Raw genomic sequence first — 15217 nt, 5'->3', positions numbered from 1 at the left:
GAGTCTACCAATATTTTCTTTACCCAAAAATTAGAAATCGTAGCAGAAATTATTAAGGCATCGTTGTGTTCTCCCCGAGGGGATTCCAAATCTTCACCCCCAAAAGTCATGCCAACATCTGCCATCGACACCTCGTTTATCGGCTGAAGTGCGGCTACGTGCGAGGAAGTGTGATCTGCTCGGGCGGCGCGCGCGAGATTTTTTCTCGCACGGTTTGAATCTCCACAAGCGGGCCCTCCAGTTATAACAGATATGATGCCCCCAGTGGGCAGGTTCTCATCTCTATGCTTGGCTTTCTCGCTCATCTCTCCTTGCTCATGTCTCTGCCCACGTGGATGACTGTCGTCACGACGCCTATTGTCTCGCTGCTGACCGCGACGTCTATCCACGTAGTCACTTAAATATCCTCGCTTGATCAACTTTTCTATCTCGGCCCGAAGGCTGAAACAATCCTCGGTAGAATGGCCTTTATCTTTGTGGAAACGACAATACTTGTCAGATCTCTGACGCTTAGGATTTTCCTTCATTGGACTCGGGGGTTGCAACAAACCCTGTTGCTCTGCCACTACCAGTATCTCTGACAGACGTGCCTTCAAAGGAGTATACTGGAGCCGTGGGCTTTGAGCTGTTCGCTTCTCCTCTCTCCTTTCCGGTCTCTCTTCTTCCCTTCTTCTTTTCCCCAAGTACCGCGGTTCGATAGCCTCCTCTATTCGTATATATTTCTCAGCTCTTTCCAACAACTCCTCCAATGAATTAGGGGGTTTTCCAGCTATCGATTCCTTGAATTTCCTGTGACGGAGGTTCTGCTGTACTATTCCGGCTAACAGGTCATGGTTAACATGGGGAACTTCATGCACAGCCTGCGTAAATCGCTGTACATACTCTCTCAGGCCCTCACCGTCTTTCTGAATTACAGTAAACAAGTAAGCTGCAGTTTTTGGGTACTTCTTGTTGATAGAGAATTGGTGGAGGAAACGCTGAGTCAGGTTCTCCAAACTATCTATGGTCACTGAGGGAAGCTTGTTGAACCAAGCAAGCGCTCGGCCAGCTAGCGTAGTTCGAAGATCTTGCAGTAAGCGACATCGCTGATATCGTACAAGTCAGCTTTCGCATAAAATTTGTCGAGATGCTCTTGCGGGTCGCCTGTTCCATCATACTCTGGCAAGTTGGGGATTTTCATTCCTGCTGGCAATGACTCAGCCAAAATGGCGGTGGTGAAAGGGCTGCGCCGAGCAGGTAAAATGGCCAGTCGGCTATCCTGTCCACTCAAAGTGCGTGATCCCTGTGCGTAAGTAGGGAGTGTGACACTTTCTCTATGTGTATGGGGACGATGCGTTCGACCATCTGATTCAGCTTCTCTGCGTGCGTCATCCTTGTTCCTTAACGTATTTCCAGGGTCACGAGAAGATGAATTGTCTCCAGGGGTTGTCTCACCAGTATCAGCATGTTGGCGGTGCGCTAGTGCCTGGGCAACTGCTTCGGCCGCGGCGCGAGCGGCTGTCTCTTTAACCAAGGCCTCCAATGCTTCGCGGGTGATGAGCATTTCTTGCTGCGGAGGTGGCTGAGGTGGGAGTCCCCCCCTATTAGCCTCGCGTGAAGAATGTGAACGAGTGTGCATCCTCAAGTGACGAAGTAACGTTCCCACAGACGGCGCCAAGCTGATGCAGCTAAAATAAATGAGTCGCGTAGACTGCACACGCGAAATCTGACTGGTTAATAAACTTGTCCACTTGGCCCGTAAACGAGCTCGCCTGGCTGGTAAACGGATCCACGTAGACAATGCACGACTAATTGCTGGGTGTCACCTGCGTCACGAACACTCGTCAGGAAGCGCCGGGAGGATTCCCGGCGTAGGCACTCCGACGCTCAAGTCAGTAAACAATTCAGAGAAAACTCAGAGAACTCAAGAGCTTTAGAGGAAAAATGAGAGCATACCTTGAATAATGAGAGACATCTTCTATTTATAGGAATTTCGAGAGTGCCTAGTGGGCTTGGGCCTTTACAAGCAATTTGGGCTTTAACATTGAATGGGCCAACTAATATAATTACTAATTGGACTATCACCAAAAATTAAATAGGACATTACCTATCACTTATATAATAACAAAACATATAATAACAAAATATAAATTTTAAATTCCAATAAAACATCTTACACAACAATACTTATTCAAAGATTTCTTCACTTTTTGATCATTCATGCATAAAAATCTTGAATATACATTTAATTTTATGATCACCAAGTAATGACTTTATGTAGCGGCGCATGATTTCGATAAGAAGGTGAATAATATATGCCATCGACTCGCACGAGCCAATAGCACTCATCCTCACAACGAGCATATATACTTCTCAATTTTGAAAAGGTCGAACTTGGCTTCCTTCTTGTTCCACCAGAGATGACAGAAGAACTCCGTTTTTAAACCCGCGCAGAAGCTGAAGGTGAAGTTCTGGAATCTGTGGAGTGTATGGTATCCGAGTTCGTCGTCCCCGGAGAAAACATGCGCCCGCATCGGATTGGAATTCGGGGGGAGGCCGTTGACAAGCATGACTCTATATTTCTTGGTAAGAAAACATTTTTCTTCAAACAATCCCATTGTTTGGAGGGAGAAGAATAGAACACAAATGATCAGAAAATGAAACATGGAATTGGATTTGGTGAAACTCATGATTTGCTATCGAATAATATTGTGGATGGAATTGTTGAATATCGACGAATATATATATGTATGTATGTATGTATATAGTTATATAAAATGTTAATTGCAGATTTGCCCTTGTGGAGATCGACTCTGTGTGATTATGCATATATGGCCGAATCATTTATTTAATTAAAACTAATTATATTGCAAAATCCAAGCAATTATAAAAATTTGTACTTTGACTAATCCGTGAATTAAGTAAATCGTAAGCGTACGTAAAGACATATGATTTAATTTAGTGGACTGATTATAATTTCGCCCTCGATTTAAAATCATATGGATTATAAGATAATATACTATTACCAACAATTTAGTTATTATTTGAAAATATTTCAATTAATAAAGAGGAAATACTATGTACGTATATCAATTATTTAATAGTTTTCCATATATACATACATACATATATATACACATACATACATACATATATATATATATATATATATATATATATATATATATTGTGTGTGTGTGTAGATTTAATACATAAACATTCAATTCTTTTATTTATGGAAGAAACTAATTAAGAGGAAATACTATGTATATCAATTTTTTTAATAGTTTTGCATTTTTATATTTTATGCAATTACATCCAATTTTGGCCACAATCAATAGAATCGTTCGACCACTTTTATTTTAAGATTTATAGGTAAAAATTAAGGCATGTAACAATCTAGAAAATAGTAAATCATCATCATATAATTAATAGGAAAATATGCAAAATCTATTGACTCGTTAATAATTCATTTCCGTTTTCCGTTTTATAAAAATGATTAATTTAAAATATTAAACGATTCCATTTTATATCTCCTATAACATATTATTATCTTCTCAATAAATTGACGTGGACATGATGATATTATGAAGATTAAAGACAATTCCTATGATTTCGAGGATTCATAGGATTTTAATTATGTCAATATATTTCGTCAAATTTCTCAATCGATGTATCCTAATACGTGAATAAACTTATTTGTGTTAATTTTTACCCATTCAACACAAGGAACAAGAAATATAAAAAAAAAAAAATAGAGTGAGTCTCATGTGAGACCGTCTCACGGATCTTAATATGTGAGACGGGTCAACCCTACCAATATTCACAATAAAAAGTAATACTCTTAGCATAAAAAGTAATATTTTTTCATGGATTACCCAAATAAAGACCAGTCTCACAAAATACGATCCATGAGACCGTCTCACATAAATTTTTACCAAAAAAATATTGACTAGGTATTTTGATATTGTTTTGAGTAGAGGGAGGGGGCTTCTATTTCATCTGGCATAAAAGTTTGAGGTTCTAGTTCATATTCACATAAAAATCTCAAATTTGGAACGATGATCTATAGTTCGAGACCTAACATGCAGTCATTTTAGAGTGGGTCTCATGTGAGACCGTCTCACGGGTCATAATCTGTGAGACGGGTCAACCCTATCCATATTCACAATAAAAAAGTAATATGACCCAAATAAGAGATCTGTCTCACAAATACGACCCGTGATACCGTCTCACACAAGTTTTTGTCTTTTGCTATGATAATATTGATGGCCGATCTAATCTTTATTTTATTTTCCATTATGTGTTGTTACACACATAAATCTTAAAATATGATCAATCTTGCTATATATGATAATATTGATGGCGAGTAATCACTTTCATCGCGGGTTGTGAAGGATGAGAATCTGAATAATAAATGTTGTCCTTTAGCACGACGTACCCAACGGCGCCGATCATACATGCCTCCTTCCACTTAGAAAAGATCGAAATCCGCTGCGTTGTCATCCCACTGGAGATGAACAAAAACAAAGTGTTAAAAACCCATGCAAAAGCTGAAGGTAAAATTTTGATTTTGTAGAGCCTATGGTATCAGAGTTCATCGTTCCCAGAGAAAACATGCACCAATTCCAAGTGCGACTTCGAGGCTAGGTCATAGGCAAGTATAACTATGAATTTTTTTGGTGAGAAAACATTTTCTTTCGGACAATCCCATTGTTTTCAACATTTCATCAGGGAGAGGATAACAACAAACTTATTTTTATTAAATTTAACTAGTAGGCTCACAGAGAACTAAGCCTGCGAGATTCTCCAAAAATTTATAAATAACAACGAACACACATATTATCAACATACACTATTTAGTGGAGTATTATTCAATTCATCCTTTGATAATTCGACAATATCTCAACAAGATATAGGGTAGTGAACATTTACATAAGCTCGTTTTGACCTTTCACTTGCCTCCAATTATGGCACTTTCGTGTAGATTCAATACATGAGCATTGAATTCTTTTTTTTTTAATGGCCGAAGAAATTGAGAGAGAACCTATTGTATATCAATTGGATATCAAACATAATACCTTGTCCAGATTTCAAGACTTTGGTGCAAGATGGACTATAAATTATCAACATGTATACCGATTGTTTTAAGAGTGTGTCTCTATTGAAACGGTACAAAAATTTATATCTGTGAGACAAATCAATTAGATTCGTATTTAGTTTTCAGTGAAAAGCGATACTTTGAGCATAAAAAATAATATTTTTCATCAGTCAGATCGAATAAAAAATCTATATAACAAAATTGATCTGGGAGACGATATCATGAGAATTTTTTGTGGTTTTAACAGTTTTGCATTTCTATATTTTTATGCAATTTTTACCATCATTATAGTCATGACCACTTTTATTTTAAGATATATATGTAAAAATGGAGATATGGTTTTCTGGGGAAAGAAAACGAAGAAGAAGTAAATAATGGTTATCTAAATAATTGAGAAGTTACAAAAATACTTATCAAAGAGATAAAGCCGCATCACAAAAATATTTTTTCACAAAAACTTATATAAAACAGTTTATAAGTCAATTTTGTGAGACAAATATATTATATTGAAATTCTAATTAAGATACATAAAACTAACAATTTATGGACAGTCAATGTATCAAAATTCACGATGACATTCTTTAAAAAATTAGAAAACATAATATTATATAAACAAAAAATATATTTTATTTAATATGATAGAAAATAGTGATAGCTAAATATATAAAAAGACACAAAACTAAAAATCATAACTACAAATAAATGAAATGATATAACCAATATATATAGATACTTCAAAATAGTTTATATTTTTAAAAGAAGTCAAATTCAAATTTGAATTTTAAAAAGAAATTTAAAATACTTAAAATTTAATTAGGCGTCTATTTCTTATTTGTATTTAAATATATGTAACATTATAGATGAATACATTAATACTAACAAATATTTCTTTTTATAGTAATTACTTTTTCGTGAACTTTCTAAATACGACAAAAACTCAATTTATATACATAGATAATATATATAATAACGTAAATTTACATCCTAAAACATATTATAAAATCAATTCAACATCGGGTTGATACTAACACAACAATCAAAAAGGCATAAAATAACGCAGTATAACCATTCACTACTCGTAAACCTCAAAAGCGACATAAACCAAGACTTAATTTGATGGTGTCCACCATTCTTTAATCTTTATGAGCAGAACAAACGACACATAAACATTTACCAGGACTTGAACCAACAGCATAGTCGCATTTGCCACCGAGTGAACCATCAGTGGAGTGGCATTCGCCACGTTCATGTTTAAAGCTTTCAAATTCGAACAAAAAGAAAACAGAAAAAGAAGTGTGTAAGAAAGAAAGAACTTCGAAAAAGTACACTGCATCTTCAAAGAGACGGATAATGTATAATGACAATTGCGCTAACGAAACAGTGTAACATAAGGAAGAAAGGAATGTCCATTAAACAAGCAGTCTTGGAAGTAAACTGAGAGCATGATCAAACGTCAGAACCATCGCAAACAAGGACTTGAAGTTGGAAACAAAATATGAAAATTCGAAGATAGTTATTACTTATTAGGCCTGTTGGGTTTGGCCCAATACTCTCTTTGGCCCATTACTTTAGCCACCCTTATTTATATATATATGGGCTTTAGGGCTAAAATGAGGTGAGACGCTCCTTTTCTTCTCACAGGCAGTAGCCGTTTTCCTTTTCTCCTCCATGAGAGTGAGCAGCCGATTCGGTGACTGAGTGTCTTCTTGCTTAGTGTTTGAGCTTCTCTATTCTATCCCCTTCCTCTCTATTTTTTCTCCAGTGAAACATTAGAGAGTTTGTGTGAGTTGATAGGTGCTGCTTCGGTTCTCTGTGGTTCTGAAACAGTGCATGCCTCCAGCTTTGTGTTGGGTGCTGCGTGGTTATAGAGATGGGGTTGTAATCTGGAAACCTTTGTGGTCTTCGCCTTGGTTCACTGCGTATTTGGAGAGGCCGTATCAGTTTGTCTGAGCCTCGTTCAATTGCATATATCATATATACATGCTGCTGTATTTTTTGTTGCTAGTAGATTGCAGTTTGCTACGGAGCAGGAAGGCACGAGCTAGACGATCGACACCCAACAAGGCCACAACTCATGACTTCAAATCGGCCGATCTAGAAACACGCCGTGGGTAACACTTGCAAAGTGCTAAATTTTATTGATTCCAAAACAAGTCACCGAAAGAAGAACTAACAAAAGCCCTATAGATAATAATATCAACACCTAATCTAGTATTTCAAAACCAAAGGAGACTAGAATATAAATATTATAAAGATAAGATGAAGCATCAATCTCCCACTGTATCAAATTACCAGGTCACAAACTGAGGTAAAGAATAGAACACTATGATGCCTTCATCAATCATGGTGATCAATAAGAAAGAGCATAAAAATAACCAAGAAAATAAAGAGAAGGAACCAGTTAAAGAATAATCTCTGAAGACATACCAAATGTAGTGACCTGATGGTCTAACAAAGGAAAGAATGTCGTCACCCAAATCTTTACTTTCATCACCATCCTAAAAAATACAACAAAAGTGAACTTCTTGTGCCAATAATAATAAAAAAATATGGATAAAAGGCTTGGTTTTGGTGATACACATATTCCTGTTTCACCTATTTAGAATCTACTCTAAAATCCATATCTTCTTGAATGGACATTTATTTTACGCCCCAAACAAAGTCTCGTGTAGCCTCACAATACCCGCACACACAATTTTTCTTTTTTTTTTAAAAAAAAACTTCATGTAATATACTTGCCGTGCACAAGCAGCATCATCACACAATTTGATGTCCTACATAAGAATTTGCTGGTGTATCTAGGCATTGTTTTCTATGTCAGCTCTCACCATTCAATATCATTCACATAGCTACTTGATTGAATCAGATCAAATTCACATAGCTAACAACGGGTCAACTAAAACAAGCAAACCACCACCAGCACTTCATCTGGAGGTAGATATTTAGTCGATTTAAGTTTGTTTGCATTGGCATTACTAGGGTTTTATGGTAGTCCATAAAATGATAGAAGATTAACATAAACAAGGATAGCATGAAATTGAAAATCCAAAGAAAGCAATAAAGAAATGAATTGTTCGTGCCCTGATCTCACACAACAATACATTGTCCGTGCCGATCATATTAACAACAGCTCGGAAAAGAAGACACTCATCGCTTCCATCTTCCTTAGCCTCGAAAGTCATGGAGTTAAATAGAATGCTAATGCGATTAAGCTTGATAAACTTCACAAACTTGAAATTTCTCCCCTGTATCAATCCAATCAAACCGAAAGAAATTACTTACGTGCATCAAATAATTAGGACTGTCAATGCATTTGCCTAACCTTGGCACTGTTGAAGGCGTCTAGGGCTATTTGGGGAATATGTCTGAATACATGCAAAAATTCGTCGGCAAGGTATGTGTTCGATCCACCAAATGAACCAGGATATAGCGTGCGCACATACACATCACACATCTGTCAAATGGTATATTCAATAATCGATAAACCATACTGAGAAAGAATAAAGATAAACAGAAATCAATTCAAAAAAATAATAATCCCCAATTACTTGACGCATCTTCGGCAACGACAACTCTTCCACTTCCATCCGACGATATCCTATAAAACAGCGGTCCGAATCCATCTGCTCTCACAAATTCCGATGAATACAGCTGAAAAATAACTTTCATAAAGGACAAGAATGACAAGAAAATTCGCCGATTCTCCGACGCCCAAACCTAGAAATACACGGATTGTTTATTATTATTATTTTCAATTTTAAAATGTTTTTCCTTTAAAAAATAAATCGTAAAAAAATGGTAAATCGAGTATGGATTTTTTAAATTAAATACTGAATAATGTTAAAAGTACGACTATTAATATTTGAATTCCAGTTTGTAAATTAATTATATACATAAAGTAAAATATAGTTAGCACAAAGTCAACTACAAATAATATTGGCTTATTTTATATTTAATTTTAAGTTGTTTTTTTAATTATATATTGCTATTAATATTATGTTCATTAATTATATTCTCTATTATTGCAGTAATAAATTTTTGATGCAATCAGTACTTTGATTATTTGATAACAATTATTTTAATAAAATATAATTATTTAAATTTTATTTGCATCAAAAAGTAATTATTTTATCGAAAACTCGATGATGAAACAATCTTGATTTTAGACATACTATCTAAAGTATTAAAAATATAAAAAAGATATACGTTAAATGAAAAAAAATTGTATGAATATAATTTAAAAAGCGCGATTGGAATTTCTGGGAGTTATATACCGAAATTTATTTCTAAAAAAACTATTACTTTTCCTTTTTTTTTTGAGTAATCTAATTGATTAATTTTCCATTTTTTCCAACATGTGAATTTAGTTGATAATCACATAAAACTCACAAACATTTATGATGTGATCCGGGTAGAATGGGTGAGCAGGGCCGGGTGCTCCACCGGATCAAATCAAGAATTTATAGAGTTGTATAGGAAAATGAACAAGGTCGATGGCTTCCACTATGACCTGCAAACAATGAAATGAACTCGTGAATGGGCGCCGGAGGGGTGTCCGGCGTGACCACTCCGATGCTTAAGTCAGCAGGCTTGTCAAGGAAGAAAGCAATGTATATGAATGCTTGAGAGTGGAGAAATTTTCTAGATGCCTTAAACGACAATTATACATGTTTATTTATAGGAAGGGAAACTAGGGTTACCTTGGTGCGCGTGCTCACCTACTACTTGTACTCTCGGACGTTGACGGCCTGTTGGGTCCCTTTCTTCCCGATAGCTTCGTGGGTACTCCAAGAATAAGGGACGTTGACTGCATGTCCAGTCCCTTTCTTCTCAATATTCTCAGGGATACGTTCAGGCTAAAGACGTTGACTTCCCGCCCAGTCGCTTTCTTCCTCATAATCTATAAGATCCTCTAAGTAAGTTACTCGGGTATTGAGCCCTCGGCTTTAGCATGAAAACCCGATCTCTAGTTGCCCGGGAAGTAAGTAAATACCCGATTATTCATGGAGCGCCCGGTCGTGTAGGTAATAATCGCCCTCTTGGTTTCTATACGGGCTACCCAATGAGACTTCCTGGGTCATCCATGACCCGGGCCCTTATAGGGGTATCACCACCCATCCCTAAAATAGTCGGGCTAGAGTCTCACTCGCTGTCCCGATTGGTGCGAAATAATTCATGGCGTATGATAGCATCGGAGCCTTCGAATATCCCGTAGAGGAGATGTCACGCCCGGATGATTTGTCACCCGGACCCGAGTGAATCGTTATCCAGCCTCCCTGAATTTCGCATTCGTTACAATGAGATGCACCCAAGCTTAATTCTTACTAGAAAACGCTCCATATCTCGAGAAATGGATAAGTCTGACACCTTGACAGCTGTGCACGCCTTTTCAGCTCCCGGCACAATTTCCAAAACTTATCTCAACCGTTCAGGCATCTTGCAGATCAACGGTCATTATTAATTTGTTCTTACTATAAATAGTACCTTACCGATCCGCCTTCATACCAGCAAAGTGTTGCTAAAAAGATATAATGGCAGGTGCTAGCGGTCCCAACGTCCCTGATCTGGTGGAAGAGTTCATGAATGCGTCCACAGAGAAACAAAAGACGGAAATAGAGGAGGAGGTCTTTCACAAGATCCTTACCTTCTGGGAGGCACTGCAGGAGTTACAACTCCTCTACTACTGTGGTGAGGCTAATACTCCCCGGCTGCTGGCGAAAGTGGAGAAGTATCGGGAGTATCTACATATTTCCGAGTTTGGGGATCCTTTTGAAGAGGGTCGTATGTACGAACTGATGCTCCGTAAAGAGAGGAACACTCTGAACGACATCACGACCTCCGAGAACTATAGTAGGGCGTCCACCAGGGAAGTAAGACGCTGGATGTACCTGTGGAAAGCCTTCGTAGAGGAGGCATGTTTCGATGTAATCCGAAATAATTTATTTAAATAAAATTATTATCCGAGTTTACTTTCTTTGTACTATTTTATCTGATGCATATCCCATGGGCTATACAACTCAACTGACCAGATTAACTAATAATAAGTAACAAACGGAGACGTGAGGATTTCGTATTTCTAATAAAAAGGATGCCCGAGCCCCGCATCTCTAGGGCTTGCCATAATACGCCGGGGGCGCGAACCTCCCGGTCTTAGGATAGAATGCCGGGGCCTCAAACCTCCCGGACCCAATACAATTGTTACTCCGCTTATCCGGATGTCCCGATCGTTATGATGATAGGTGTCAGCCCTTAATCCCTTCCTGGAGACGCTTCGTATTCCAGGAAATGAATAAGTTTGACACCTCGATAATCGCGCATGTCCTTTCCTCTTCTGATGACTAGTACTTTAGTACCTCGATATTTGTAAATATCTCTTCGCCTACCTCCATAATAAATGCTATGCGCCTATAAATACAGAAAGGCAATGGGGGGTAAGCAATAACACCTTCGACATGGCAAGCTCGAGCGAATCTACGGTCTGCAGTGGCATATACGCCCCGGCGCCTAATACCCTACCTCCTCATCTGGAGGATCTGAAGAGGACCATCGAGGAGTTGGTCCTGTCGAAGGTGATGTCGACTTGACACAAGATTCAAGATCTTAACGCCACGCTCCAAGATGGTTTGGCTTTCACTCGGGCACAAAGAGCGGTGGCGAGGAGGTATAAACGGGAGCTTGAAGTGACTCATGTTGCAGAGTTAGCTACCGATGAAGTCCTGCTCCATGCGATGCTGCTGAAGGAAGGGCGTCAACTGGAAAAGATCTCGTCCTCTGAATCCTTTAACATCGCCCAGTCTGCTGAACTAACCTACTGGTTCCGCGAGTGGCAGGACGTTGTAGGTGTATTAATAATTGGCGCTAGGCATGAGCGATTTCTTTATGAATAAAATCTGTTTATTTGTTTCATTTTCTTCTCCGCACGTTAATTAATGACAAATCGAATATAATTCATAAATCTGCGATTGGATCATCTAGAACAGAAATCTCTCCTACTTTAAATAAAGCACTAGAGCTTTGTTTGGAATAAAATTCCGGGACTTTAAATTTCCCGGACTGAAAATATCGTGCCGGGGTCTTAAACCTCCCGGACTTACAGTAAAAATGCCGGGGCCTTAAACCTCCCGGGCTCAAAGTAATGTGCCGGGGCCTTAAACCTCCCGGGCTCAAAGTAAGATAACACTCCGTACTCCGAAGTGATTGACGCAGGGTTAAAATATATGGGCCCTACTGAACAAACGCCGCAGTCGATTCGCATTCCGAGTAGATAAGCCATCATTACGCCTCGATCCGCGTAGCCGTCCTTTCATTCTGCCCGTTATGATTTCTGAGGCGCATCGAGACAGTACACGTGTTTTCAGTCGACGGTCAAGATCGTCTTCCATTCCTTATATATAGCAACCCTAGGGTTTTCCCAAAAATCACTTTCAAATCACCATTCTCGGCGAAGCCCTTGCAAATTCTTTTCTCGCAGTTTCCGGCATTCAAAGTTTCCTTGCTCCGACGATCTCCCATCGCACTTGTAAGTTTTCTCTTTTCATTGTGTCTAATTCCACTTCTTCTACTTCCGGGGCCAATGCACGAGGCTCGACGGGGTATGAATCTACTGCTCTTCGTTCTGATTCGTCTCCTTCTCCCACTTCTCGCCGACCTTCTACCCATTTTGCCAGAAAACCTATAAGCTTGAAACCTCCCTCTTCTTCCAGACCTTCTAAACCCTCTTCTTCGGGCCTCCCCCGGATCCCTAAGAAAGATAAGGGTAAGGGCAAGGCACAAGCTTCCGGCCGCCCTTTATCCGAGGTCCTCGAGGTTCCATGGTTCTCCTCCTTGAGCAGCTCTCTGCGTCCCGGAGCAGAGAAGGAACTTCGAACCCTAGGGGTCATTCCCCCTACCTATCCTATTCTCATACCTGGACCCTCTGACCGGGCGGATCAACCCCCTTCTGGGTATATTACCTTTTTTCGGGACCAACTTCGAAATGGCCTTCGATTTCCCATTGCCCCGTTTTACATCGAGGTTGCCAAATTCTTTGGCGTACCTATTAATCAATTTCATCCCAACTCCTTCCGGATCATGGCTTCGGTTTTTGTTCTTTTCCGTATGCATGATTTAGTCATAAATTCCAAAGTTCTGCATTACTTTTTTATTTGTAGATTAGGAGATAATGCCTTTTCCCTCTCTGCCCGGCTTAATGCCCGCTTTCTTGATGACATCCCTTCCTCTCAGAAGGGGTGGAAAGGAAGATATTTTTTCATTCGCCTCCCGGGTTCTCTTGACTGTCCAACTGGGTTCCTCCCTTCTCTTCCCCCTCAGCCAGAACTTCCCCGGGCGTATAAATCTGAAGAATTTTATGCCCGAAGCCTCACCTTAGTAGAGGGTAAAAAGTTTTCTTCCTCCACCCTTATTGCCCAAGAGCACCTGGCTACCCATCATTTAAGTGCCCGGGTTGAAGATCCGATTGACCAAGTGATTGATGAAGTTGCTGGCTTGGGTCCTCAACCCGGTAACTTTCCTTTATCCACTATGTAATTGCTCTCTTACTTTATATTCACTTGGATTTCACCTTTCCCTGTTCTTTATGTAGATTTAATGGAAGAGGCTTTTGCCAAAAGATGGGCAGCCGAGAAAGCAGCCAAAGAGAAGAAAAGGGCAGCCCGAAAAGCTGCTGCCGAAAAAAGAGCTGAGGAGGTGGCGGCCCGGGTAAAGGAGACGGCCGGGGTACAATTTGAATAAAAGAGATCGGCGCCCGAGTCTCGAGAAGAGGAGGAAGATACCCTCCCTCTCCGTCAAAGGCAGCGAAACATGATGACCATCCCGGTTTTGACTATTAGCGAAGATAACCAGGAAGGGGGTCAAGCTTCCTCTCAGGCGCACCAGTCAGACACACCTCCTCTGCTGCGTTATGACCAAGCGCCCTTTCAAGATTTTTCACAAGGATCTCTTCAGGAGTCCTTGCAAGGGTCCCTCCCCTCAGCACCTTCTGCTCGGGCTAGTTTCTTTACTGAAAAAGATTCCCGAGTTGGAGTAAACCTATTCAAGCAGATGCTCCTTCCTGTTGATGAGGCCTTCCTCCAGGGTGTGTCGCCGACTCCTCGGTATCAGGAGGGCGTGAACATGATTCTGGCAGTAAGCTTCTTTTTTCCTCTTCTTTCTTTTTCCTCACTTATTATTCTTATCTATTTTGATCTGCCTTCTCTTTTGCACAGGGTGCTCACATGATGATATCGGCCCACGAAGAGGTGACCTCCTTGACCAATCGACAGGCTCCTCAGCTTCAGGCTATGCAAGAGACGTACGACCGCATTCAAGCGGAGCTGGTCCGGTTGAAGGGAATTTATGCGGAAGAGGTGGCTACCCTTCGGGGTTCTGTGGAGTCTGCCCAGGCGGAACTGGCCAAAGCCCGGGAGGAAATAAATGAAGGTCACATCAGGGAGGAAACTCTTCGAGGACACAATTCGGCTCTTGAAGGTAAGAACCTCTCCCTGATGGACACCATAGAACAACAGATGTCCCGGGCTGAGAAAGCGGAAGTGGCCTTGGCCGAATTTGAGAGCCAAAAGGAGCAACTGAGGATTTCCTTCTTGAAGTCCTCAGAATTCAAGGCGGCCGTTGAGGATCGAGCCTATCTCTTCTTTAAGACCGGCTTCAACAGATGTCTTCAACAATTCCAGGAAGCCGGGTTTATCCCCCAGGACAGGGCCAACTTTCCAGATTTCGTGCTAGCCATTGCGTCACTTGCAGGAGCTGGGGTGGAGGATAAGGAAGAAGACTCCGGGGAGGAGGAAGAAGGGGAGAAACCTGTAGAGGAGGAAGATGCAGAGAAAAAGCAACTGGCAGAGGAGGAGAAAGAGCAAGGCACTAAACCTGCTGACATAGAATAGGATTGTAATCTTTTTCTTATCCTCTGATTCATTTCCTGTCTTCGGGTTTCGTAGTAATGCAATATTTTCTTTCTTTTTATCCTTCTTTGCAATATTTGTAAAAATTCAGTGTTTGATCCTTATATAATTAGGATACTCTTGTTCCAACAAATCTCACAATTTTTCAAGTGTTGAGAACTAACTAAGATACCAAAATATGTGAGTGAATATTAACCTTCCGCATTTTAACTGGATATCTGTGATGTAAATGCCTGGAACG

The 15217-nt window shown here is 39.8% G+C and overlaps 1 protein-coding gene across 6 annotated transcripts; it reads right to left on the bottom strand.

Annotated features, from left to right (window-relative positions):
- Positions 1 to 4308: 4308 nt before the first annotated feature.
- On the bottom strand, positions 4309 to 8829 carry LOC140823659 (uncharacterized). 6 transcript variants are annotated; one of them, XM_073185126.1, is made up of 5 exons: positions 8629 to 8826; positions 8403 to 8534; positions 8161 to 8325; positions 7508 to 7578; positions 4309 to 4489 (listed from the first exon to the last, which is right to left on the bottom strand). In XM_073185126.1, the coding sequence occupies exons 1-5, from the start codon at positions 8701 to 8703 to the stop codon at positions 4324 to 4326; spliced, it is 609 nt and encodes a 202-aa protein (XP_073041227.1). In that variant the 5' UTR covers positions 8704 to 8826; the 3' UTR covers positions 4309 to 4323. The 6 variants fall into 6 exon arrangements, with proteins under 6 accessions (XP_073041227.1, XP_073041243.1, XP_073041234.1 ...); XM_073185142.1 differs by lacking the exon at positions 4309 to 4489 and adding an exon at positions 6071 to 6337 and having other exon boundaries at positions 8182 to 8325; positions 8629 to 8824; XM_073185133.1 differs by lacking the exon at positions 4309 to 4489 and adding an exon at positions 6073 to 6337 and having other exon boundaries at positions 8629 to 8824.
- Positions 8830 to 15217: the final 6388 nt, after the last annotated feature.

This window comes from Primulina eburnea, chromosome 1 (genome assembly GCF_022965805.1).
Source record: "Primulina eburnea isolate SZY01 chromosome 1, ASM2296580v1, whole genome shotgun sequence".
Lineage (NCBI taxonomy): Eukaryota > Viridiplantae > Streptophyta > Magnoliopsida > Lamiales > Gesneriaceae > Primulina > Primulina eburnea.
The sequence above is the reverse complement of the archived record's forward strand: the minus strand, read 5'-3'. Positions and strand labels throughout refer to the sequence as shown.